The 27490-nt window shown below is 42.2% G+C and overlaps 1 protein-coding gene across 2 annotated transcripts in view; it reads left to right on the top strand.

The window, feature by feature from the left end:
• Positions 1–27490, top strand: part of si:dkey-49n23.1 (semaphorin-3D) — a 104842-nt gene that overhangs the window by 57026 nt on the left and 20326 nt on the right. For both annotated transcript variants that reach the window (XM_063473326.1, XM_063473327.1), the window contains exons 3-6: positions 24092–24246; positions 24458–24520; positions 24763–24882; positions 26984–27074. In XM_063473326.1, the coding sequence (XP_063329396.1) occupies positions 24092–24246; positions 24458–24520; positions 24763–24882; positions 26984–27074 (429 nt within the window). The remainder of the gene's footprint in view (positions 1–24091; positions 24247–24457; positions 24521–24762; positions 24883–26983; positions 27075–27490) is intronic.

Below are 27490 nucleotides of genomic sequence, written 5' to 3' on the forward strand. Positions count from 1 at the left end.
GGTTAATGAAGCTGTCAACCACCTGAGACGAAGCAGAGCAGCGAACAGAGAGAGGAGGGCAGAGAGGGGTGACAGCGGTTAATTAAAACTGTGCTGGCTGAAGGTCTAAGTGTGTGTGTGTGTGTGTGTGTGTGTGTGTGTGTGTGGTTGTGGGGATCTTGATGTGTTTATACAATCACCTTATAGAGACTCACCTCTGTTTGTGGACAAAGACAAAGTCTCCATAATATACAGTGAACTGAATTTTAGGGGAAGTCTTGGTTTCCGTTTGGTCACAGTTAGCTTAGCTCAGACTGGACGCTCCCCTCAGAGTTATATTTAATAAACTCAAAAACTTGAAATGTAGATGAAAAGTGTCCCCACAGCTGGAGGATCCCCTCTTAAATTTGGCAAAGTGAGTAAAAGGGACCTGAAAAAGAAAACCTTCATGACCAGGCAACGAAGCAACTGCTTCATTTATTCTGTGAACCTCTGTGAGCCGGGCGCTTCTTTATATGTTCACAGGATGAAGGTAAACACCCGTGTAGCTTCTAACTAAGAAATGATGTGATTCTGAGCTCTGACTGAGACACTGTAAGGTTTGGGTTGGTGTTAAGTTAAGATGAGGTTTGAGTTTGGTTAGATGTGTGGATTAATGTGTGAGTGGGAAAAATAAACATAACATGACATAAATGAGAGGGTGATGAAACTGTGATAATCGTTACCAGTTTAAGCAGATATATGGCACATGTTTTAACGTGCACAGCAAAAACACACATCAGACTCTTGGAGCTTGTGTTTGTAATGTTCCTGTTCAGAGGACACGACAGACAGATAAACTAGTCCTCACAGGACGCCTGAAGTGTTACCAGAGGCTCATATTTGGCTTTTTGTTGTAGATTTAATCTCATCGTTCAGGTTGTTCTGGTTCTCTGTGCAGCTTTTAATACAAGTTCAGGATCTTTCTGTTCGGTTTTATAAAGCCGTCATTTCCTTGTTTTCACTGCTGGCATTGCATGATGGAAGGAGGAAGAGGGGGATTTTATACACACACACACACACCCACCTCATAGATGCTGGTTAACGTTGCACGGTGGGGAGCTGACAGTTGCCTTCGATCTTTAACTCGTTACCAGATAAGAGGCTGTGGTTACAGATAACAGCGTCACAGCTTGTAGCTTTAAGAGCTACATGTACTGATGGCATGTCTTTAATCACACACACACACACACACACACACACACACACACACACACACACACACACACACACACACACACACACACACACAAACAAACATAGAAGTTTGTGGGTTTTTTGACTTTCTGTAAGTGACTGAAGAGGGAGGAATGGGCAGCTGTTTGTTTCAGCAAACACTCAGAGTGATTAAACAGACACACACACACACACACTCTGTTATACTCGACCTGCTCTGACAGCTCACTCTGTTTCACCAGCAGTGTTTACCAAACACACTCTAACACTACAGCCTCCTTAAAAGTACGTAACATATGAGTGAGTGTGTCTTAAGTGTGTGTGTGTGTGTGGTTGTGTGTGTGTGGTTATGTTACACAAGCACAGCAATATTCTCCCAGAAGAAACACAGGAAACTTCTGTATTGGTTGTGTAGGAGTTTCTCTCTTTCCCCACAGATGTCCACATCTGTCAGAATATTGGCACATAATCCATTTAGCCAAAAACAAAACTCCACGATGGACCGATCTCTCTGAGCTGGAGATAATTGGATTTAATCATTAATAAACTACCAGAGTCCAAATCTTGTGTTTGTGTGTCCAGCTGCAGCAGATTGGCAGTTTGGAGAACTTTAAAAAAAGAAAATACCAACAGAAATATGCAGACGCAGTCCCTGCACTGCTTTTAGGCTCTGGCCTGACTTTTCCTTGGATCACTGACTGTTTCCTTAAAGAATTTCTATAATTGATTCCCTGCTGATCAGCTATTACATTAACTCACCAGAACTATGAAACATTAAAGAAATATTCCGACGTGGAAGTTGGTGAGAACATTTCTTGTCTACGTGCTGAGACACAAATCCAGGTTTTATTTAGCTCAGCTTCACTCTGAAGACGCATCCATGTAAGATTAGACCTGAAACCTGTGCCTGTTTGCACTTTCATATTTTGCTTTCTGGACTCTCCAAGGCAGCTTTGCATAAAATTTAAAATAATTCTTCTGTGTCTGATACTGGGCCTTGGTGTCTGGAATGAGCAGTTTTAGCTCCTCCCCCTTTATGTCAGCTTTAACAGTAATATTGATTGACGGCCCCTCACAAACTGAACGGCAGGGCTGTGTGCCTGAGATGACCCTGTGGGGGGGCCGTGTTAGGGATATCCTCTTTCTGAGTCCTGCAGAGTCAAGAGTCGGAGAAACTGAAGCTGAGCATTTAGAGCTGCTGCAACTCACAGGAATTACTCGTTGATCTCATTATTTGAAGCTTTAGCCATATTTTTATGACCCTCTAGCTTTGTAAAAGTTTCTAAATCAGGTTAAGCTCCTCTTTAAAGAATGAGCCTGCTGTAAGAGAGCGAGAGAAGCAGGAAGCTGTCTGTGAAAGTTTCAGATGATATTCTTTCAGAATAAGAGAAGCCACGGGTGAGGCAGAAGAGTTAGTTTTGTACGGTTGCTTCAAGTCTTATAATATGAACTTCTACTGACGTACACATCATTGTAAAAAGGTTTAATTCACCAGGTGTGATGCAGGTTAACATGTAAAATGATGATTCCCTCTCTGGGAAGGCTCGTTGTTCCCTGCGAGTTCAGTTAGTTTTACCTGTTATGGCTGAAGTCACCAGATTTCATCAGCATTCCTTAGAGGCACGCTTGTTGCTCTCGTCCTCCTTCTCATGAGTTTGTGCCGTTTTTGGACTTGGCATGCTCCGATGTTTGGAGATAACATCATAAACAAAGTTTTATGATTGTAAGTCTGGTATAAATTCTTCAGCTGAGCACTGAGACAGGACCGTCCCTTATCTGCTTCCAGTTCACCATGTGGCCAAACCTCAGTGCTGATCACATGCAGATGAAGGTAATATATACAATGTTCTCAGCAGAGTTTAGTAATTGGAAAACAAAACATATTGCCTAACAAATGTGAGGATGTAATTCTAACCCGGTGATCAAGAGCTAATGGGTCAGAGTTAGAAATCAGGCCGCATTCCTGCAGTGATGTCAGATACAGAGCACATTTAATTTGAAGGGAATGTAAGAAGGTCATCGGCTTCCCTGTCGCTTCTTCCCATAAACGGCAAAACACGGGAAAGAAAAAACAGCAGGAATATTCCGGTTCAGCCCTCGGAGAGAGATAGAAAGCCCCTGAGGAGTCCTTAAAAAAGTGTCCTCATTACTTCTTTAAAGTCACAGGCCGGCTCGGCCTCCACGGTGAGTTTCCACTCATAAGAAGCCTGCTCTGGTTTTAATCCTGCGTGGAAGCAGAATAATTCCTCACAGCAGGGGAGTACACTGACCACAGGAGCTTTCAGCTCGTCTCCATCGAGCTGCTGAGTCATCTTGTCATACTTCAGATAAGTTAAACCACCAAGCTGTGAAGCTCGCCTGTGTGCACGGCGTGGTGATCTTTCAGATCATCAAATCCAAACCAGTGTTACTTTTGCTCTATTCTCTCTTTTTGTTGCACGTGCATGAGTAAAGCTGCCCTTTATTCTGTGCTTTTTACAAGCAAATAACAGAGATGTTAGCAGGAAGGATGAAAAGAGTGGCAACACCTCTCTGTGACAGGAAGCACCGGAGTTTATGAGGAATGTGCTCTTGATTTGGAGCACCACAAAATCTTCAGACAACATGTTGTTAAAGGAAACTCCAGAACAACTTCCTGTCCTCTGCTTTTATCTCTTCATGGATTCAGAAGCTGCTGCTGTGTGCTGGATTACATTTACAGTAAGGTGCTGTTTATTCACTGAGACGACCGTCTGTCAGGCGGGGTTAATGTTTCTTCTGTATCTCTGATATTCTCCCAGGTTTTTTAACTTTTTATTTTTTTAATGATGCGGGTTTCTGTCCAGGGGAGAATCTGACGTTTGGCCACCCCCACGCAAACAGTGATAAAGGCAGAAAAACTGAGTCATGGCAGCTGCAAGTCCGCATCCAGATGATAAATGTGACCAAAGAGATTACGAGGCATCGTTTAATGTGATTTGTAAGCTGCGGCTGTGTCACCACATCACACTGTGTTGTGGTCAGATTTTGCAGAAGACACTAACGACTGACAGGTGATCATTTTTCTTCTGACTCGCCTCGCTATGTTAATGATTTCTACCTCTGTGGTAATGTTGGCTCAGTTTTGTTACATATCACTCAATTTGTCCTCATTGTTTCGTCCTCTGACACGGAGACAGAATATGTGCCTCTGCTCTGGGTTACATTCATATTTCATTCTCTCTCCGAACACAAGAAAGGACTCGACTGGCTTCAGAGCAAATATGAGCTCAAAGCTGCGGTCCCACATTTCCTCTTACTGTAAGTGTCACACCCTCGTATCATTTCCAATGTCTTTATCGTTGTTTTGAATTTGGAGAAAAAGCGAGCAGAGAAAAAAAGGGAGTAAAACAACAGCTCAGGGTGTGTATCGTCTTCTAGATGACTTACGATCTTGTTATGAAGCCATTTGTGGTTTTAGTTTGGGGGCGAGGCTGTGATTCCAGCCCGGCGCTGTTGTTGTTGTGGTGAAGCAGCGAAGCCAAAGTTCACGTTTGTTTGTGTGTGCGTGCCGATGCAGATGAGCTCAGTCCTGAGAGGAGTTATCGATTACAGGTGTGAGCGACTCGACGCCCGACACGTGTTTCGAATCGGTGAGAAATGTGATCTTTCAAAAAGAGTTTAAAGAAAAATGGGACGTTTGTGTGAAAATGATGCTTTTTGAAATGAGAGAGACCGGAATGACGCCTTTTTCCACTACGACTGTCCTCCAGACAGCTTGTTTTTCTTTGTTGGCTGTTCCCAACTAAACCCTTTATAGATAAGGAGACACTGTTTAAGCTGAATTAAGTTGATTGCTTAACATCTTAAATAGACTTTAAGCAACAAACATTAGCAAGTTTTCAGGAATCACAAAACTGAGTTTTAGTATAAATCTAAGAACTTTCTGATTAATTAACTGTACTAAGAAAAAGCATGCAAACTGATGCCTTGGAGAAAAACAAGTGCCATATGAAATGTTGTATTAACAAAGGATTTAACTGTTTTCTCGTTTAATTGTTAAAACCTCACAAACTGATCACCAAGCAAGTAAGTGTTACTGGTGTTAGTCAGAAATCCACAGAGATGAATAAAAACAGGTTCTATTCTCCTAAAGTAGTTACAAACACACAGTTACTTATAGTAAATCAATGTAAACATACAGTTTTATCCATGTTGTGTTTCCTCCTTTCTAAAACATCTGACAAAGGAGATTTCACACCAGTGCAGGTTCCAGTAGAAACACAGCATAATGTGACTTTTTGTATAAAATGCCTGAAAGTCTAAAAGTCACAAAGAAAATTTAGTTTTCATGTGATGATTTAAAACCACGAGTGCAACATGTATTTCCTCTCTCTCAGCCTCTCTGTCCCGAGGCGAGGATCAGTGTTTGAATGAATATGACTGTTTTTCACGACTTCCAGTGTAAAGCGTTAACAGCGTGAACACGAGGCACCCGCAGCTTCATCTGCATGCAGCGGGAGAAATGTTTCAGCACTCACACCGACGTGACTTCTTCAGTCTCAGCTGCCTGCAGGCTTCTTCAAACGTATAAAGCAGTTCATTTGCATAATAGCAATACTAGTACCACTGACTAACAATCGACTGTGAGCCCAGTTTCATGATTATTAATATTCAAAACTGTCATGATCATTGATCCATGAGCCTGAGTACCATTTACAGAGAGCTGGGGATGTCAGCAGCCCCTGGATCACGGTGGAGGTCCTCCTCACCGTCAGCAGCATGATAGCAGGGAGATGTTGGCAGTCATCTGTTCAATTGTGTTCACATAAACCTGAACAAACTAGTTTAAAAAATGAAGCTAAGTTAAATGTGGTAAATGTGATGATTTGGTGAATGAAGTGAACTGTGATTGGTGCTTTTCCACTTCCTCTTTGGGAGGAATCCTCCCTGGAGTCTCTCCTCCTGCTGGAAACCGAAGTGCCTTTTTAAGTTTTAAAAGTGTTCAGTGTCTCACACGGATGGATTCACATGGATGCATAGTGTGCTTCCCGAAAACTAACAGAATAATTTTAGATTTTTTGTAGACATAAAATCATGTTCACCTATTTTTCCGTAATATTTTAACAGTGATAGTTTTTGTAATTTTGCGTCTGTGCTGTGCACGCTGTGCATTCACACTGCAGTCAGTATTAAATCATAGATGCGACTGCACACAGCCGGACTGAAGCGCAGACTTCCAGCTTTAATTTAAGGGGTTCATCAAAAGTATTGCATTCAATTTTAATGAATCTGACATTTTTATATGTAATCCTTCATTTTGATGTAGTTAAGGGAATACTTTTGCAGGGAGTCGGGATAGATTGGTGTAGATGGTGGGAGATAAAGAACATTAATACTGATAATAAAAATTTAATTTCCCTTTCCAATTAAGTGGATACACAGTGTAAAATAATTTGTGGGAGAAGGGTCATAATGCAAACACTGATCAGGTGCTGATTAGACTAAAAATGTCATAGGAGACTTTTTTCAGTCGTGTATTTAGTAAAACAACGAAAAGCGCTCGCAGAAGCAAGCCAGCGATGAAACCTCATCATCACAACTGAAAGTAAACGTATCTGTCAGTTTGATTTCGGTAAACTGCGCCTGACAGCAGTCGGCTTGGCAGGCTAAATTAAGGAAAAATAAATGTGGCCTGACTGGTGAAATAATAGCTGCTGGAGTTATCTTAGCTATGCATCTGAGGTGGTTTTCATCATTTTAAAGTCCTGAAACTTGATCTATTAAATGCCTGCAGTTATCTGTGTCAAGGTTCAAAAGGAAACTCTTTAGCTGTGATTTAGAGCTTCGAGGGGCCGTGACGTGGGGGGCTTAAAGGAAGAAGATATGGGAGAAGGATCAAAGATGTTTAGAGAGAAATGATCCTGATGTTAAAGAATTTACTGTCAAAATTTCCTCTGATCTGTTCAGCTTCATGAGTTTAGACGAGTCTCGCACACAACGCAGGGAGGAACGAGCCGAGGCCAAGATTCAGCACAGATAATTAAACGATTAGGAGAAGAGGGTGTGTGTGTGTGTGTGAGTCGTCTCCTCATCCATCGCCTCCCGAATAAAAAAAGTAAATTGATTCATGTTGGATAATCCTGTGAATACATACACAAAACATCTGCTCATCTGCTCTAACCTGAGCTTATGCTGTAGGCCAACGTTTGTCTTGTCTTTCAATAAGCAAACATTTTGGAAAATCCAGTAACTCTAGCAGGATTTTAGACTTAATATCTTTATGAACACTGGATTAAATGACAGTTTGTGTTTACTAAGAGAGAGACAACCTTTAGAGGGAACATCAAAGTGCACCATGCTGAGATTTATATTGAGATTTAAAATCCAGTCATGGTTGTTTTATGTATGATTTGATCGTAGTTGTTCGTGTGTTTGGGTCAAAACAGCTTTTCATGTCTAAAATCAGCACAAACATCATCTCTCGCCCTCTGGTCTATAAAAGGAAGAGATTTCATTAAATGTTTTGAAACGAGCGCCTTTGTCTCAGTCCGTGTGCTCCTTCAGGTAGACGATAGTGACAAACTGTGGAAGACTTTGAGTGTTCCTCCCCTCATCCCAACCAATCACAGCAGATGGCCCCGCCCCTCCCTGACCCTGGTTCTGCTGGAGGTTTCTTCCTGTTAAAAGGGAGTTTTTTTCTTCCCGCTGTCGCCACAATGCTTGCTTATAGGGGGTCATATGATTGTTGGGTTTTCTCTGTATGTATTATTGTAGGGTCTACTGTACAATATAAAGCACCTTGAGGCGACTGTTGTGGTGATTTGGCGCTTTATAAATAAGAGAAAGTAAAGGAAGCGCAGGCTAAAAAACAAAGCTGGAGCCTGTTGTTTGATCTTCTGCTGTAAGAGGTGGTTAGGAGGAAGACAAAGAGGTACGTGGGCTTCTTTGTGTCTTAAGTTTCTTACATTAGGTCGGAGATAAAAGGCTGAGAGGAGGAGAAAAGAGAGCGCTGAGTGCAGAGGAGGAAGCGAGGTAATCAAGAACAACGTGCTTCTGGGAGGAATTCTGAGAAATGACTCTAAAAGAGGGTGGAAGCCGGTGGGCTTAAGGCTGTGAGAGGTTTGAAGGACTCCACAAAGAGTTGGTGAGTGTCTGAGTGTGATTATCTTCAGTGAGTGAGGTCCTTCATTCACACAGCTGCTGCCAGCCGTCATTCAGCCTTTATTCATCATCAGTACAAAACACTTGAGCCTTCCTCTGAACCGGATCAAAGTCTTGGTAACACACCTGCTGCCAAAGTGTGTGCAGAAACATGCAGAAGTTTAACAGAACAGGTGGAAGCTGCACTGTGAAACACCTTAGTGGTACATGTACTGTTACATGAATCTTCACAAACCACAGAATTTGCATTTCTTTCAAAACAGAATTTTGGGGGATACAGTGTTGAGGTTTCTTTTGCTGTGTGTTTCTTTTAACCCTAGACGTCCCTTTTTTGTGGCTGTTAATCTGATTCAGAGCACAAATCCTGATCAGACGCAGAGATGGAGGTCTGCCTGAGCACGCTGGACATAAAACCTCAAACAACAATTCTGTGTAAGAGTATCTAAATCTGGGAAAACATCACACTGAAGCTGAGAAACTATAATTATTGTGGTGACAAACTGGTGTCAGATTTGTGAGCGCAGCTGCTTCTTTGATTTTACCATCACTGTTTCTGTTGTCCTTAAAGAGAAAAGCATAGCAACAGCAGTACATGTGATAGCGTGAGGGCTCTAACAAGAACAAACTTTTCCTCTTCTTGTATTTCCTGCACTACAAACAAAGACCCTGAACGTGCTCCTGGTTTACAGGTTACACAGTTTATTGTGGAGAATTAGAAAAATCTCATTTGTGTCATCATGTGTTTAGTATTGAGGCCACGGGTGGGGATGAGAACTGAGACGTGAAAATAGCGTGCTAGTTTGTTTTATTTGTCTTTTCAAAGACGCTTTTTTTGGATGAGCAACACAGACTAATGGGAGGTTATTTCATGCGATCCAGACAGAGAACACGTTGGCGGACAGCTGGCCATCAGCTGCAGTCTCTGTAATGCAGAGTTTCAAAACATGTGAAGTCATGCTTCGAGGTCACGAACTTCCCTGTGAACTTTGTGTAGACAAACCAGAGACAGAAAGAGAAAGACGCAGCTTTTAATGCGGCATGCCGGTTTGTTAAACAAGAGTGAAAATGCATCACCTGCTGCACGATGCTCAAGGAGTTTAAAGGGTGAATGTGTAAAGCTGCATCTTTTGGGTCAAGTTTTTAATAAAACTTCCTTAATGAAGTCACCAGAGGCTTTTTATCATCCTGTGTGATTTGGAAATCTGAGTGAAAGAGACGCTGCAGACCTTAAGGCAGGGGTGGCCAACTCCAGGCCTCGAGAGCCGGTATCCTGCAGGTTTTAGATGTCACCCTGGGTCAACACACCTGAATCAAATGATTAGTTCATTACCAGGTTTCTGGAAAACATCCAGAAATGTTGAGGAGTGTATTTAGCCATTTGAATCAGCTGTGTTGGATCAAGGACACATCTAAAACCTGCAGGACACCGGCTCTCGAGGCCTGGGGTTGGCCACCCCTGCCTTAAGGTGATGATTCGATGGTGAAAGTCACATTTTTATGATTTCATAAGCAGCTTTGATGCAGAGGACAGGTCTAGAGGTTAAAGAGGAAAATGGCGTTGAAGGGAAGAAGTGATGGAGGGAAGATGAGGTGGTCAGAGTCGTGTTTAGATACGAAAACACAGGCACCAATTAAGTTTCTGGTACTGTGACGTTCACTCTGGCTGACACGCCTCACGTCCTTCACTCGATCGCGGTGTTGGCCGACTGCCCGCTACCGGATCCGCTATGAAAAACAAACATCATCCACCATCACCAGTTTTGACTGGGATTGAAATGTGAGCCGTGGCCAAACTTCAATCAGTCAAACTTTATTTACATAACCCGTTTCCATGGAGAGACCGCAACAGAAATATGAGTGCGTCTCAACTGTGGCTAGCTGCTAACAGCTAGTAGTTTCTTTACAGCTTAGCAGCTTTAAAAAAAGAACATGAACAGAAAACACTGAAGTAAAATGAAGTAAAGACCAAAGAGTGCGCTTTACACGAGACCTCTTTAATGTCAGAGCGCGCTGGCCCGGCGGAGGCAGGTAAACGTGGCGTTTTTTTCCAGATGTGTCCCGTCACCGCTGTCAAATAAACTGAGAAGATACACCGCTACCTGAATTCACTAAAATAACAAACAGACGAGTCCAGTTTCAGAGCCCACCAGGAGTTATGTGTTACCCGACACCCCGATCTCATTACCAGGGAAATGCGCACACGTCGCAGCCTCTGTGGGTAAAGTTTGATTCAAGGCCTGAACTTTAACTTGGTGCCCCAAACAAGTTTTTCAATGATTTTTCTCGCACTCGTGCAAACCTGCATTTTTGTTAGTTAACATTTTGTTGGAAAATAAAGTGTCTGCCTTGGAAAGCCTGCTGTACAGCTCCTATGTATGTACGGGGACTATCCTGATGATTAAGTACCAAAAGTTTTTAATTAAGGAGTCATATAACTAATGCTCACAACCACAAACCACAAATAATTACAAAGAAAGCTCTGAGCTAAAAACTAAACGATGAACAGCCTGTGACCTTTTCCAGAAGGCTGCTCGTTTCCAGAACCAGTTGGAGGATAAAATGAGGAGCGCTCTCACCCTTAGAGCCTTTTCTCGTTTAAAACTGAAGCATTAAAATGCTCTGTTAAAACTAAGATGATAATATATGTACAATGTAACTAATATAAAGATTTTAATCACATACATGGACTCTAATAAAGTAATTTTGCATGATCCACGCTTCAAAATAATCCTTGTATATGTTCTGCGGGCCTTTTGTGGAGTTCATCCCGGTCTGAAATAAACCATTTTAGCTCGTCTGCCTTTAAGCCAGCTATCTTCTGATTGGCTTTTCCTTATAAACGGAAGGTTCAAACATCAGGTGTGTGTGGGGCTTGCAGGTGAAAGTGCCGTATAAGGATATCCTCTCTCTTTGACGTCAGACTGATCCAAGAGTAGAAAAAAATGTGTGAAACTGAGCATTTGGAGCAAACTTCAGATTAACCATCCACACGCTGACCTTATTATTAGGAACTTTGGCCATGTTTAATGTTAGCGTCACTATTCAAACAGGACATACAAAGGAAATTAAAGGCAAACATTACTGATCCAACATAAATTTGCCTACAAAGTCATCCTGAAAATCTTTAATGACTGAGCACAGGAGAGAAAACACACACACACACACACACACACACACACACACACACACACACACACACACACACACACACTGCAAATTCACAGAAACAGTATCATCAAAGGTAAAGATCCTACGACATACAGCCATTAATATTACATTTTGTAGTTTTCTCATTCCTATATATGTTTGGCCTTTTCTCATTTTACAGTTTAATTTTTGTTGTCAGTACTTTTTAATCTCTGAATTATTAAATGGCTTTAAATATTAAATATGGTTTCCCTCGTTAGTTTTATAGACGCGAGTAGTTTGAAACACATGCCAGCATATTTCTCTGAACTATAAAATCTTCTTGTTATTTCAGTAAATTGCAGAATGTTTTTCTTTGATGCCTCCTGGGAGATGGATAATGTGAGATTTTTGCTCTTTAGTTCGCTGCAAATGTGTGTGTGTGTCCAAAAAACCCTGAAAAATGTGTTCAGGTTCCGCTGGGAGGTACGAAAAGCGCTGCAGCTTCCTGTGCAAATGGAGAACAAGGCGGCCCTCACCGGCTCCGTGGCCAAGGTGTCGGGCTGGCTGTGGTTTGGTTTCTGTCATCTACAGACCTCCTTTCATTTGAGTCCAAACTCTGAACACGTGAGCGGTGCGATGGCCCGCTCCCCGGGGTCCCCTCTAAGTGTTAGCATGTGCTAGCTGAGGCGATGTGTTGCAGCTTGTGTGCAGGTACAGTGACGCTGCGCGCTGAAACAGAGGGATCACTGTGCTCCAGTCAAGAAACTGTCAGCACACGATTGTGTGCGTCTCCTCGGGGGAAATCATGCATTTGGACACTCAAACACATTTGTGTTGTTTTGAAAAAGAACCTTTATATGACCTTTCAAATTGATCATTTGTAGTTTATGTGTTTATTTTCACAGCATTTGAATCTTTAACTGTCACGGCCCCTTTTCTTATTTTTACTTATTTTTTATTGGAATTCTGTCATTTTTCATGTGTTTCCTCTGCCCTGCTTTCAGTTCACTTCCTGTTTTATTTTGAAGGTTATTTCCCCTTCTTCTCTCACCTGCCCTCATCAGAGTCTAATTGAATTCACCTGTTCGTGACCCTTCTCTCCCTGGTCTGTGCTGAGTCTCTGTGCAGGTGTGCAGTGCTGTCTTCTCTGTTGTGTTTGATTGTGACTCCTCAGCCTGGCTGTGGTTTGTTTTGTTTTTTGTGGGATGAAATTTCATGTTTCTGTGATTTCACTGAACTTTTCAATTCAATTCAGTTTTATTTATACAGCTCCAAATCACAACAACAGTCGCCTCAAGGTGCTTTATATTGTAAGGTAGACCCTACAATTATACATAAAGAGAAAAACCCAACAATCATATGACCCCCTATGAGCAAGCACTTTGGCGACAGTGGGAAGGAAAAACTCCCTTTTAACAGGAAGAAACCTCCGACAGAACCAGGCTCAGGGAGGGGCGGGGCCATCTGCTGTGATTGGTTGGGGTGAGAGAAGGAAGACAGGGTAAAGACATGCTGTGGAAGAGAGACAGAGATTAATAACAGGTATGATTCAGCAGAGAGGTCTGTTAACACATAGTGAGTGAACAAAGAAACACCCAGTGCATCATGGGAATCCCCCAGCAGCCTACACCTATAATAACCTATATAGTAACTAAGGGATCCAGCTCTAACTATATGATAATCAATACAATGTGTGTGACTCCACCAGATGTGCGGCAGCTGTTTGTCTTTACTTCTACCTCACAGTCGCTCATCAGCCCGTTAAACAAAAATGAGTCAAGGACTCTGCAAAGAGCACAGCTGTATTTGTTTGCCTTTACGTTTTCTCTGGATAGACTCTGCAACATGCAGCATGATGCAGTTCAGCTCCATCCACAAAAGTGTCCTGCGACCAGCTTCTGTTGATGTGGTCGAATCTCAAACAAACTGAGACTTGAGCTGAGTTTTGTGTTACTGCAGCAGGTGATAATTATTCACAGAAATAAAGTTCAGTGCAGAGAGGGGAGAATGTCGAGAAGAGAAGACGGTGATTTCTCAGGAGCTGAATTTAAAGGTCAGCGACTCAGACTTTGAGTAAAATCAAGAAGAAAAGAACTGGACAGAGAACAGGAAGGAACTTTCCTCTGCAGATGGCTAACGTTAAAGAGATAAGATGCAGAAATTCTGACTAATCAAGGCGTTGTTTCAGAACACGCCAGCGTCCTTGAGGAAAATAAGAACATAGTTGTGGTAAATATTGAACTTTTGGGCCACTGCTGCAACCATTTATATCAATAATCCTTGAAATATGCTGCACATATGTGCCAGAGAGTTTCATAACCACAATATTACTCCACTGAGTTATTGACTGGAATAACAATGCTAAGAACCTTCTGTCTTCATTTTAAATAAGTTACATTCAGCAAAGGTTTTCTCAGAGATGTTTAGATTGTGAGTTTTACCTTTTTACCTCTACATGTTAACCTTCCTGATGAACTGTGATATGGATGCTGTGGCTGTCAGGCCGGTCGGTGATGCTGCCAGACTTCCTGTCAGAGTTCAGCAGAGAACCAGATGTTTTCAGCGTGACGTGAGAAACACCCCTCAGCTGACACACACCAGGTTGTGCTCCAAGAAAGCACACGTGCACGTGTAATCCCTGTCCACAGTGTCCTCAAGTGTGCGTTTCTCTGATCTTTGCCGCCGTGTTGTATGTGAGGTGTTTTTGGTTCTGTGATAGTCGGGAAGACACGATGCAGAGCAGGCAGGCCGCTCGGGCAGACGAGGAATCCTGCGAGTTCTTATCTAACCGCCATGTTTTTATCTGCGAGCGTTAACAAAACTCGGCCTCTCCCCCGTCTCGGCATCGGCGGGGTCACCGTCTCCCAGACCCTCTGTGGGAAATTAATTCAGTGTTTTCAAGGAGCTCAAAAAGCTTGAGGGGTGAAAATGATTTAATCATAATAAAAATGTGTGAGTAATGATTCTCTTTGGACTCTCTCCTCATCCACACTCCTTTCTGAGTGTTATTTGTGTCCTTTCCTAGTGGACACTTCAGCAGGAATGCAGCTTCAGCCGGAGTTTAAACGGACGGAGGTGCAGGAAGTGTTGGACTTCATTCATCCTGATTTGCATTTTGAGAATCGAGTTTCTCTGAGATACGTGAGCTTCATCTGCCGCAGGGGGATTTTAACGTTAATGCAACCCATGCAGTTTATATTAAAGTGCAAACTTTCGTACAGTAAAGCCAAAAATGCTCCAAGATAACTGAAGGAAACAGTCCATGAAACACTTTAACTGGTTTTTCGTTTTAATCTCCAGCTAAAGAACAAAGCTGTCTCTGCTTTTCACGAACACTTTTCACCCCTTTGGCCTGTTTTTAACTGTAACCGTTGACCGGTAAGATAAATTAATTAACTTGGTGATTGTAGCCAGCGTCTTAAAAATACTAAATTCCTCAATGCTTATGTCAGTTTGGAGCCTTGGATACAAAAACGGAAACCCTGAAGAAGGCCGCAGCCCGCTCATGAGTTTATATTAATGTAAAGATAGTAATTTAATAACAAATGATTCGTGTTGGTGGTTAAAACCGTGCTGGGAGACGCTCACAGAGCAGACTGCTGCAGGTCAGGGGAGTCTCCTTAATAAAGATGTTTGAACACTGTTGCTAAATTTAACCAAACACTTACTGTTGGTGGATATCAAGGTGTTTTCATGCAAAGAGTATGTTTTGAACTTTGTCGTGTATCCCTTTAAGTTACGAACGCTCTCTGACTCCCAGTAAAACTGCCAGAAGCACCAGGTTTGATTGGTTGGCACAACTTCAGTGCTGATGATGTTCCAGTCAGCAACCTGTCATTGCTCTTTGTGTAATACAAGTTTGGTTTTTAAATTCCTACATGCAGGAAAAGAAAATGTCATGTGTCAAATTCAAAAAGAAGACAATTTAAACTTCCTCCCACTTTTCTATAGAAATAATGCATTTAGTAACTTCTTCTATCACTGGATGTTAATGCACGAATGACTTTTTTAGGAAACCTGTCGCTCCACGCTGCAGAGCAAACTGATGCCTTTAATGTGAAAAAAGCATTTCCAGAATAAGTTGGTCTAGAAAATGAACAAAATAAGGAAACACTTCTTAAACACGACCCCACAGGACCCCAGATGTGCTCGCCCACCCTCCACCGCCCAGTGCTTAAATTAAAAAAACACATTATTGACTGAATTATGGTGACAGTAAATAAAACTTGGGGACTCTCAAGTATTTCCTGGAGATAAGGAGCATATTTTTATAATTTGTAGTCAGATTTATGGACGTTTATTCACACTCAACATTTTAAGATGATGATATTTTTTGGAATTATAAGATGCACTAAATCTAAAGTATGTTTTGTTTTATCACTGTGTCCACAGATGACTGATTTATGACTCTAAGATTCTTTTCCATTACCCGCTTAATTTAACCCTTTTGTGAAAGATCCCAAACTTCCCAAATTATGGGAATGTTCATCCTCTTTTTTCTTATATGATATTAAAACAAATATTTTTGCATCTTGGACTGTTTTTCAAAGAGGAAGTGGGACATTGGACAGATAATTCAGTAAAGATGGTGATGAATGGGATATTTGGAGCACTAAAAAGCATGTGATACAGTATTTGAGCATGTTGAGCGTGTGATTGCTGTCAGAGACCTTTGTGAAAATATTTCCCTGGATTCATTATAAAGAAAAGCTTTGAGCTATCGGTGCTGAAATTAGAAACAGACAATTTTCTTGCACGAGCCAATAAATTAGCAATAAATCTAATGGGGAGGGGGGGGGGATTTACAGCCTGAGGACTGTTGGCCGTTGCTCTTTGGTTGCAGCTCCGTTGGACTCGGATCAAAGGTGGTTCCCCTGACTTCTGCTACACTGAACAGATGTAGTAGCTGTAAACAGACCTGACTTTCCTCTCCTACTAGGTGGTGTTTGCATCTGTCTGAACAGATCACACACGAGCATGGATGAATGTGTGAAAAATGTTTCTGTGTTTGTATTTCTGAGTGATGGCGAGATGCAGCGCTGAACAGTTTATCCTCAGAGTTACACTCAGGATGCAAACTGATGGAGGAGACGTGAAATCACCAAATATGGAGGCGAACTCTGAGATGGGTTTTTTCCGTTTGACTTTTTAATGAAGCGTGAAAGCTCAGACTAACAGAGCGTCATGCTGCGCTGCAGGCAGGGAGCAGAGCTGCACATGGCGTGATTTGATCCAACCTGCCCCACGGGTCCCTCGGGCCATTCTCTTATCGAGTGATCGAGGGCTTCCAACTCTGAGCGAGTTATTTACTGCACTAATGTGCCAAGACTGTATCCAAAACAAACTTGTATTAACTCTATTTTTAGTTTGTTTGATGATGAAAAACGAATCACGCAGGGAGGTACAGTCCCTAAACATAATACTAAAAAAATACTTCTTTAAGAAACGACTTGGACCTTTGATTTCAGCTCTTCTTACATTTAAAATTTATGACAAAAACTGAACAATGAAAGTCTCAAAGATGATTCATTCTTACTTTAACCCAAATATTAAGTTAATAACATCTTTAAAATTACTCGGTTACAGTTTTAACTGAGCGTTTTTTTTAGGGGTGCGTGAAAACGGAGCTCATGGAGAAACTTAAGGATACAAACCCCACTCGAGAGCCCTGCCTGGATTCCTGCTAACCTGTGAGCCACTGTGCCTGTTATTAGAATAATCTATTCATTACCATTAATGCAGAAAGGTAAAATATATATTTGAGCCAAATTAGAATATCAACTTTAGTTAGTAACTTTAATGCAGTGACTCACTCGAGGAGCAGTCACATGGAGATAAAATGTGTATTTTTTCAAAAAGGGAGCAAAATGTTTTATTAAAATTCTTCCTGAAGAAAAAAGTGACGCAGGCGATGAAGTCGAGCTCAATCCCGGCAGATCTCTGATCTCATTGCCACCTCACATCAGCTGATGGCTCATTTTCCAGTCGGAAAATTTCCAGTCTGTCTACAGCTGATGCACATCTGCAAGCCACTTTACAACCCCCGTGCAGCTCCTCCCGTTCATGCTGTATGTGATTAATCAATATCATGTCTGCGTCACTATGGGGGCCCTCTATAGCTTTCTCTGCTGATGGAAATAACGATCTTAGAAGCTATCTTGGGCCACGTGGGCCATGGTGTGGGTGCCTCATGGTCACTGAGTTCCTGGCACTGAGGCGGCAGCACCAGGACAGTGATCAGATGCTTTGTTTTGTTTTTTTAAGCAGGTAGCGCCCTGGGTCCCTCTCACTTCCTATAGCTGTCACCTCGTGTACATGAAGACAGATGGGAAAGGTTAGAAAAAGTCACTCTGGGTTTTCCCTGTATTTATTCAGACCACTGTCATCCTCACTGAGAGCTGCCTGCATCTAAAAACTCACTATTTCTAACTCACTAGCGGACATTGTTCTGCAGGAGCTGCATGTTGCACTTTGGATTTCAGCAACTTGCTAAATGTATAAATGAGTTCAGCAGGCTAACAGAGGAAGCGTGATCCTGAGCTTTGCTTTCAAACACAGGCCTGTTTTCTTTTCACTGCAGCTGAATGTAAAAATGCTCTCTGGGAGGCAGGCTCGTCCCTCCTGTGCTAACATGTCGTGTTTGGCTGAAGCAAGCATGTGTGCAAATCATGTTGCACCACTCTGAGTGCACACACGCACACTTTTAATGAAGCAAATCCAGTTTTAATCACCTCCCTGATTGCAGGCAATCAGCGTTCATCACAGGGAACGATCAATCACACGCACACACAGCAAAGCCACACACACAGATGTTACACAGGCTCGTATTCACTCTGACGCTCTTTCACACTGATGCACCTCTCACAGTGAAAATAAAATACTCTAGACTTTAGACTCGGTCTCTTCTGAACTTTTCACATACAACACAAATTATAACAGCACTTTAAGTTAGCTCTACCACGACCAACATTAAACTCAGTAATGATGTTTCAGTAATAAGATAATAATACTGCAAGGAGTGAGTTTGCTAAACGGATGCTTTTATCTTTTTATGTAATTCATTGTGATGTTGATCAAATCCGACTGCTCAGTTTATTGTTTGGCGTCTTGACTTTTTCTTAGTTACTTGAATCTTGAATCAACTTTTTTAAAGTAAAGCCAAAACTAAGAAAATATGACATTTTTATACGTTTTACTGCGAGGAACACATTTAACACTCCCACAGTGAGTAATCGTGCCTGTGAGCTGTCCTGACGATAAAAGTTACTGCTGGTTAAATCTGGTAAAGAGAAAAAGATTGAATACATGTGAACCAGCTGTGCTGCTGTATGTGTTTGTTTCATGCTGTCACATACAGTCACAGTCAACTTCCACTGAATTGCAGCTTGAGAAGATTGCATAGCTGCAAAGATGGACTTGTTATTTTGGGTTGATGGAGGCAGATGATCCACTGAGGTGACCCCTGAAGGGAGCAGCTGTAAGAAGGAGGAGATAATTTCACTATCATTCAAGTTATACACCAATCAGTGCGTGTCTGAACAGGATTTTGGTGCATTGGTACAAAATACAGCTGTAAAGAACTGTGGCACAGCTGTGATGCAACAAAGAGCGGTCCTACATCATCAGTTTTTTAAAGGGGCTCTTTATTCGTTTTGTTCTTTTAGTCAGTTCTTTTACATTCACAGTCATTCTGTTGGTTAGTTTTCATTTTAACACGACTTATACCTCCGTAGACGCATCATTGCACCGTACAGCGGTGACAAACATGATTTTCATTTGTTGATGTGTGACATTCGTCTTCTCGAGCTTTAATCTAACCTGAAACCAAGTGTGTAGGCAGACTTACATCCCCGCAACATGTGTGTGCGCTCAAAGTAGCTCACACACCGATGTGCAGCAGAAAGTTCAGCAATCAGCAAATGTTTGCCATTATTCAAACATTCTCTGCTGTTGATGATAAAGTTAAACAGAGCGATATAATTATCTGATTATACGTTTGGATACACCTGGTACTTTTATATTAGCGATGAGGACGAAAGTGCTTTGAAGCATCTTAAATGGTTACACAGTTGCACAAGTCTGTATACATCTGATCTACAAATAGAATAAATGGATACATAAAGGAGAGCTTGTGGCTTTTACTGCTGTGCCTGATTAAAATTAGTAAGAAAATTGCACTTTGGTGTAAAAACTCATGTGTGGCCAGTGCAGAAAGGACAAATTGACACTCTGACCTGGACTCACTAATCCTGACCTCGCTGACACACACACGCCAGTACACACTCACACGTGAATGGATTACCGAACCGGCCTTTTAAGCACAGGCCCGGGGGGGCCGAGAGGTCAGAGGACCCCTGCAAAGAGCCTCTGTGTGAAGTAAGTGTTTGTAAAGTCACAGAGTTCAGTGAAAAGGCACAGAGGAGCACAACATAACCATAAAGAGACACAAAGTGACCTTAAAGAGGTGAGGACGACTACAACACGATGGAAAACAAAAAGGCTGTCTGCCATCATTGTGCAGTCGTTTTATGTTCAGCGCCTGTTGTGAAACATTTTTGGATGTTATGTGTCGCTTTGTGTTCTCATCTCTCTCTGTAGCTTTAGTAGTTTTTAGTAGTTTGGTGTCTTTGTGGTTATTTTGTATCTTTTTGTGGTCCCTTTTTCTTTGCTGTTGTATTTTCTGGCTTCATTATCTCTGTGATCATTTTGTTTTGGGGTTTTTTTGTCAGTTCTTGCCTCTTCTTGGTCATTTCTCAGCATTTCCTTTTGTTATTTTTATTCTCTTTATTGTTATTTTATACCTGGAGTCCATTTTTCAATAATCCATCCACCCTCTCACCCACAACCATACACATGGACTCACAATGAGTGGAATACAAAGCTTTACTTTATAAAACTCGAAGCTGTACTTAAATCAAGATGTGTCGAGGCTGTGACCTCTCGCCACCCAGCAGTCATGACTAATCCAGATCACCTCTGGCCAATCAGAAGCACTCAGCATTACCTCCGGACTGTGATTGAAAGAAAAAGCAACATTTAGGCATTTAACTGAATTACATCCAGACTCAGTGAAAGTTTGACCAGTCCAATGCACTTATGGCCACTAATGAAGACAGACGGACAGACTGAATGAACCCATTCTTGCTTTTCTTCCAACCATTGGAAGTGATTTTAGTGCGGACGCTTCCTTGTTTAGTTTTGGGGGGGTTTCCAGGTGACTGCTGACTTTAAAAATGTGCGGGTCTGTTCAAGTTATCAGGAAAACAAAAGGAAAAGTTAAAGGGAAAGAACCTGGACGTGCAGCAGTCCTGTGTGACATAAAGCTTTTGGTTTGCTCTCTTCTTTGGTATTTCATGTCATATTTTCCATCGTGTTCCCCTCGGGGAGAGTAACTTTTCTTTCATCATGTGGTCTACTTCCCATCCCCACTTCACTTGATCGATGGGATCTCTCAGACTCGGAGCCAAATGCCGCAGCTCTGTAAAATAAGAATCTACTTGCCTTTTTCCAGCTCAGCGGCTCGGCCTAATACTCTGCTGATGTCTGTGGTGCTTCACTCTTACTGTGAAATCATTCAGGGTGGTTATCGCTAGCAAAAAGTTTGAGAAATAATTTCATTATAAAAAACAGCTTTATACTAATCTGAAAATTCCCCAGCTGGAGTTTTAAGAGAGGAAAAAATCTACAGAGGCCTGTTTGCTCAGAATATGAGCTGATTTAAAATGTTAGCGCACGGCTAACAGTCTGGGTAAGTTTGATGGTGACCTGCTCTCAGCCCCTCAAGCTTTAAATGAGTTGATGACACATTTTTGTCTGTTTCTATGACACGTTTCATGTTCTGTTCCTTTAACCTCTATAAATCTGCCCACTTCAGCTACATGTGTGACGCCCTGAGGAGTCTCAGAGCTGTGTGAGTGTGGATTATCTGAATGAGAAACGAGCTGTGAAGATCTCATTTAGGAGCCTGAACAGATGTGGCTGCTACATCTGATTGCACACACAACTTTGCTGTGTGTGTGTGTGTGTGTGTGTGTGTGTGTGTGTGTGTGTGTGTGTTTTCAGTCTTTACTTGTATAAAAGTCCAGTTTCCACTTTGGATGTAAAAATATCAGGATCATGCATAAAATCTGTGTTTATAGTTTCAGGCTGTTTTTGCACTTTTCTCATAAATGAACACCTTTCGTCTCAGTTTCTGTATTTTTACCTGCAGTGTGTCTAATCCACTATTGTGCATATTATCCTACATGTATGCCAGTCTGTGATTGGTCAGCTCTACTCTTAAGAGTCACATCGAGGGTGATTTCCTGTGCAGAAGGAGAATTTTTCCGTTTTTTACCTCACAGCCGTTCATCAAGTCTCACTCTGAGTTTTGTCAATTTCTTCATCAGACAAAGATGCAAAATAAACTGGAGGAACCATTAATCACAGAAGAAGACCTAAAGCAAAGTCTGCGCCTTTTCTGCCTTTTTGTACTTGTAGGACTGAGGAATCACTTTCATTCATCACTCCTTTTATTATTTTTTCAATGGGGGGCTCAGTGAAACTCCTGAAGACTAAGTGTGATTAAAGGCTGTGCAAATAAACTTGACTACACAGCTCTAGAGTTGAGCCTTCCTCCATTCTTCAGCCCTTTCTCCTCTCTGTTTTCCACGGTTGATTAGCGAGCAGAAACTCTTGTGCGTCCCGTTAACCCGATGAAAGCGGCGTGATTGTCAGAGCGGTGATTAATTTCTTTTTAAATGTCCTCTGGTGCGGCTCAAGTGTAACAAATGTGCCGTGCTGCATTCAAAGCCGCGACTCTTTTGAGCCATCGGGACGCACAATCAGCGTGTCTGCGCACACGCCGGACTGTGCTGCACATCCGCAGTGTGGGGTCCGCTTCTTTGACTCGCAGGCCAGGCCTGGATGTTGTGACGGTCTTGTTGAGTTTCACGGTTAGTTTCCTTCGTTCGTTCAAGCGATTGTTTGCAGCGCAGGCAGGTCAGTGCGGCGGGAAAACGAGGAGAATTTCAAGGTTAATTAGCTGCTTTTACTCCAGTTAATATTTGCAGCGTGAGGTCACAGATTTACCCACCGTGACCCTGATTCAAATGTAACGCAGGTGTTTGAATGAATAGAGGATCAGTTATGGAGCGGCCCGCCTGAAGGACTTTCTGTCCACGTTTAAACCTGAACTTTTAAAGACGTGTTCACATCAGTGGACAGAGCTACTTTGCATCTTATTCTTGATGTTGCACTTTTTGCATTTCTATTAAAATTGTCCAACACATTATTGTTTTTTCTGATTTATACTTAGAGTGTTTTTACTTGTAACTGAATCATTTTTAATGCATTTAAATGTGTGTATTATGTGTTTTTCTTGAGCGGTAATGGTGGTAAGCACGAAGCATATAAGCTTAGATTTATTATTATTATCATTACTGCAGAGTCCTACTCTTGATGAGCCTGTAGTTTAACAACAGTGGACTATAGTTGGAACTAAAAGTTGTTTTCATTGCTGTTTTATCCTCGGATTATCTTTTGGTCGCAGGGATGATGTTAGTGGATGTTTTGCCCCAGCAGCACAGAGAGTTGTTTGTTTTGTTTTTGCTGTCAAATGAGACGAAACAGCACAAATGTATCATCGTTAAATCAGTTATTAGGCAGGCAAACGGCTAAATTAAACTCCACTGAGGAGCTTAAATGTGATTTAAATCATGAAATGTTGGGAAAACATGGCACTTTTCATTACTCCAACAAAACTTGCACTATTAAGTTTCAGACTGCATTAGAATGATTGAATTACATGTCATTTCTCTGTAGACGTGTTGCATGCTGGTGTGAACCTGAGTCCTCTTCGATCCAGTTTCACTCGCAGCTGTGGAAGTTTCAGGCTGACACTCTTTACAGAGCAAACAGTGCAGCAGCCGGGCAGAGCCGAGAGGGTTTCAGGGTTAATTTGTTCTGCTTGCTCAGGTCGTTTTCTGCCTGCTTTAGCAGCGACTCCCCAGAGACGAGCGCAGCGGCAGCATGCAGCCTGCAGCATGCTGCATGCAGCCTGACTGATGACCTGATGCTGCCGTGTGTGTCAGTGATAGCGAACGATTAGGAGAGATGTATTCAATAAAACATATTTTATTGAAGTAGCAATACAAACTATATAACACTAATAAAATAAATCCATTCACAGTTTAATGGAGTTAAAATGCAGTTTTTCTGAGCATTATGGAAATCTCCAAACAGTTCACGCAGCTCTGGATGAGACGATGAACTTCAAAGTGAAAGGTTTTCACTGTTTTCACTCGATTATTGATGAAGTTAAAGACACAACAAATATTTTCAGTTAATGTGGCTTATTATTACTCACTCACACGTTTTATGTTAACTCAGCTTTCTTGATGATATCTTGCAGGATCTGCATTATTTTTGCCTTGCAAAATTTTAATAGGAGACGTTTGAAGCTCATTTTGCAGATGTCTGTGTTGTTGTTGTCATTTCAATTGAAGGATGTGTAAATTATAGTGCATTATAATTAAACAGCTAAACTCCTGAAATGTGTTTCTGGATGTTGAAAGCTGTGAGATTTGAAAACACTTTTGGCTGGTGAGAGCTGACGCTGAATAAAGCTGCGTTTGATCGAACATCCTCTCTCCTCCGTCTCTGTCAGATGTGAGGAACGGTTCAGCTGTCTTCTGGGAGGAGGGGGTGAGCGGTGGGTACCAGGCCCTGCTGTTAGACGAGGATAAAGGCTGGCTGCTGGTCGGAGGGAAAGACCACATCTACCTGCTGAAGTCTGACAGCTTGGATCAGCCCTCGCGGAAGGTAAAGACACAAAGATTCATTGTTGCTGTATCTTAATTGCACATGCTAATCTGGACAGATTCTACTTTAATCGCTTCCTCTGGCACAGAAAGCAACCACAGCTCTGGAGCCCAAATGATTATTTGATCTGGCAGAAAATCAGTTGGTAACATTCGTAGTCGTTCGAGTTGTTTTGTTGCCAGCGTTGCTGATTGATGCTCGTTTCTTTCAGATCTACTGGCCGGCTGCCCGAGAGCATGTGGAGCACTGCAGGCTGGCTGGCAAAAGCCTGGAGGTAACACACTGAGTCACACTGAGTTCAAAGTATGAAGTAATCCAAAATATTAAACAATAAGCTTATTTTAGTATGTGCACAGTTTGTGTGCATTTAGTTTTATCATACAAACAAACTCTAATCACAGTTATCTCTAAAGTAATAAAGATCAGTTACTCTGGTGTTTTTTTTTATCAGTGTTACAACGACTGGAATAAGTGAAGAATTACATTAGATATTAACATGTTTTTGTCTTTTTGCAGACTGAATGTGCCAACTTTGTGCGGCTGCTGCAGCCTTTCAATAAGACCCACGTTTATGCTTGTGGTACCGGCGCTTTCCATCCACAGTGCACTTACCTGCACCTCGGACACAACACAGAGGTACCAGTTCATTCAGTCATTCATTTAGTTTAAATAAATATGAAGTCACAAAGCCAAAGTGGAGCAGAGGGTTGGCTGAAATGGAATTCAGAACTTTAAAAATCTGATATTTCTGTCGGTGTGTTTTATATGTGAAAGAGTAAATCTGCTCCGTCGCTTAACAAAGTACATTTTTTTCATTGTTTTTATTTAATCCCGCTGATGATTTCCAAACATAGAAACTGTGAAGTCAAATTCAGACGTTTTCTTTTCCACAGTTAGATGTTCGGCTCTGCCAGATCCAGGCAAGCCAGAGGACCCAGTTCTTTGCTTAAAAAAGAAAGCTAGCACTGCCATTTTGTCTCATGTGCTGACTGGAAACATACGGACATGCAGCCCTTTGGTGTCACTGCTATGATACACCTGGTGGAGCAACAGCCAGTCAGGGTCTCACTCCTACCTCGTCACTAAGGACACTTTGGGGTCACATTTAAACTCTGTGGATCATTTTTTAGCTTGCGTGTTGTAAATGAGCTTATTTTACCCCAAACCACGATGTAAACATAACCAGTGTTTTTGTGGTGTCTGAACTAAAGTGACAGAAAGAAGGAAGAGAAAACAGAAACACATGAATGCAAAAACATGAACCTCAGTGTTTTGGCTACAGCCCTCTGAGGCTGGAACTGTACCAGGAACAAGTGGTTCCTATTAAGCTGAAGTAATAGTTAGTGCATTGTACTCTAGTGACTTGTTGACAGTCTGCATAGTCACAGAAAATTGGCAGACATGTGCCTCATGTACTCCAGTCCCCCCCAAGTGGACCCTTGTATACTTGTGGTCCGTTATCTTCAGCGGTCCAGGACGCCAGCGGAATGTGGCCAACGTTATCTGACACAATGTGATGGCAGTGTGATGAAATGAAGGACAAAATAGTTATAAAACAATCACGAATGGAAACAGAAGAGATACAAAGTGACAAAAACAACAAAGAAGAGACAAGAGAAATCCTAAAGGGAACACACAAAATAATCCACAGTGGTTTTTCACAGAGAAAAACATGTGGGGCCACAGAAATGTTGCACTTTTGGGCCCTCTGTGTGTTACCCCACTGGGCTCCTATGGGGGTTTTCACTGGGCAGTCCACAGTGGCCATGCCCATAGAAAAGTCATATAGGTGTCCCAAAGGGTAAAAGTGCTGCACACCCATTTGGGATAAATGTGGGTTTTCCCTTCCCCCATAAACCCACAGTTCACCCACACACACACGCACCCACAGTGGGCCCAGATGTGCATGTTTGCTGGCGCCTTAACAAAGGTTACTGCTGCGGAGAAGATGAAACCACAGAACATGTTTTAAACCTCAGTAACATGGCAGGGGGGTTGAGTGGGCCCCCAGTAGTTCAGCCCACACCTGCTGTAGAGCGTGGTCCAGTGGTCCAAACTGTAGGACCCTCCCTGCATGAGTGGGCTGCCCCGCATGGGACCACATTGGACTTTAGGGGGCTCATAGCTTTATGTTCAGTGGCCACCTCAACCTCAAAAAACGGGTTTAAAGATAAATTTGGTCTAAAATGTGGATTTTTTCCTACACAGTCTGTGTTTGCAGCAAAAGGCATGAACCAGAGCAGTACTGTTGACTGATAGGTTTCTGTTTGGAAATATATAATACCAGTGAAACAACCTCAGAGGAAAACTAAAGGCCCGGGAGAATATTCGTAGCTATCCAACAGAAATGGTAAATTATGACAAATACATGTAAGATAACCACAGAGACACAAACAGGCCATAAAGATTTGTAGCAAAGCTAGAAAGATCGTGGTTTGGGTTTGTGGTCTTGCTGCATCTGTTCCAGTTTTTCTGTCGCTCCCTTTAGGAAGCCTACTGAAGGGCTGTTTGCACGCCTGTGTTGAAGGACTCATTGTTTCGTAATCCATCCAGCATATTCAGACTTCTAAAACACTAATATTAATCATCATCATTGTTGGCAGTCTTTTAAAATCAGTCAGCCTCTCTAAAGAGCTTCTGTTCTGTAATGAAGTGAAGTGAAGGCAGCTTCATCTTTGCCCTTCTGTTTATCCATCATTCTGTGTTTGTGTGGTCTCCTCTGTCCTCTCTCCTGCAGGAGCCGTTGTTCACGCTGTCTCACACAGTCGAGTCAGGCAGAGGAAAATGTCCCTTCAGTCCCAAAGAGCCCTTCGCTGCTAGACTGACCGGTAGGTCCCGTCCACCCACGCACACTCGAAGGTCTGGCCTGAAAGAGTAGCCATATTGAATCATCATCTGTCATTCTCTAAAAGCCGTGTTCACATTCTGGTGACAGCAGCGCTCTGCGGCGTACAATCCCACTACTGTGTGACTCCTCGCTGCAGACTGTCCGCTCAGCCGAGGCGTGTGTGGTCCGCATGAGTTATTCCACGCGCTGACGTCAGCCGCTGCCCCTCATGACATAAAGGACATAAAACACATCGGCCATATTTGGATCACTTAGACAAAGAGAGAGCTCCATAGAAGAAGCCATAAGTTAAGTTTTTATAACTGATGGTTGGGTCTGTGCTGACAGCTGAGGAATGAGGGTTTACCAGCGACGGAAGCACGATGTCTTTTCAGCACATATACTTAGAGTACAACT

This window comes from Pelmatolapia mariae, linkage group LG5 (genome assembly GCF_036321145.2).
Source record: "Pelmatolapia mariae isolate MD_Pm_ZW linkage group LG5, Pm_UMD_F_2, whole genome shotgun sequence".
Lineage (NCBI taxonomy): Eukaryota > Metazoa > Chordata > Actinopteri > Cichliformes > Cichlidae > Pelmatolapia > Pelmatolapia mariae.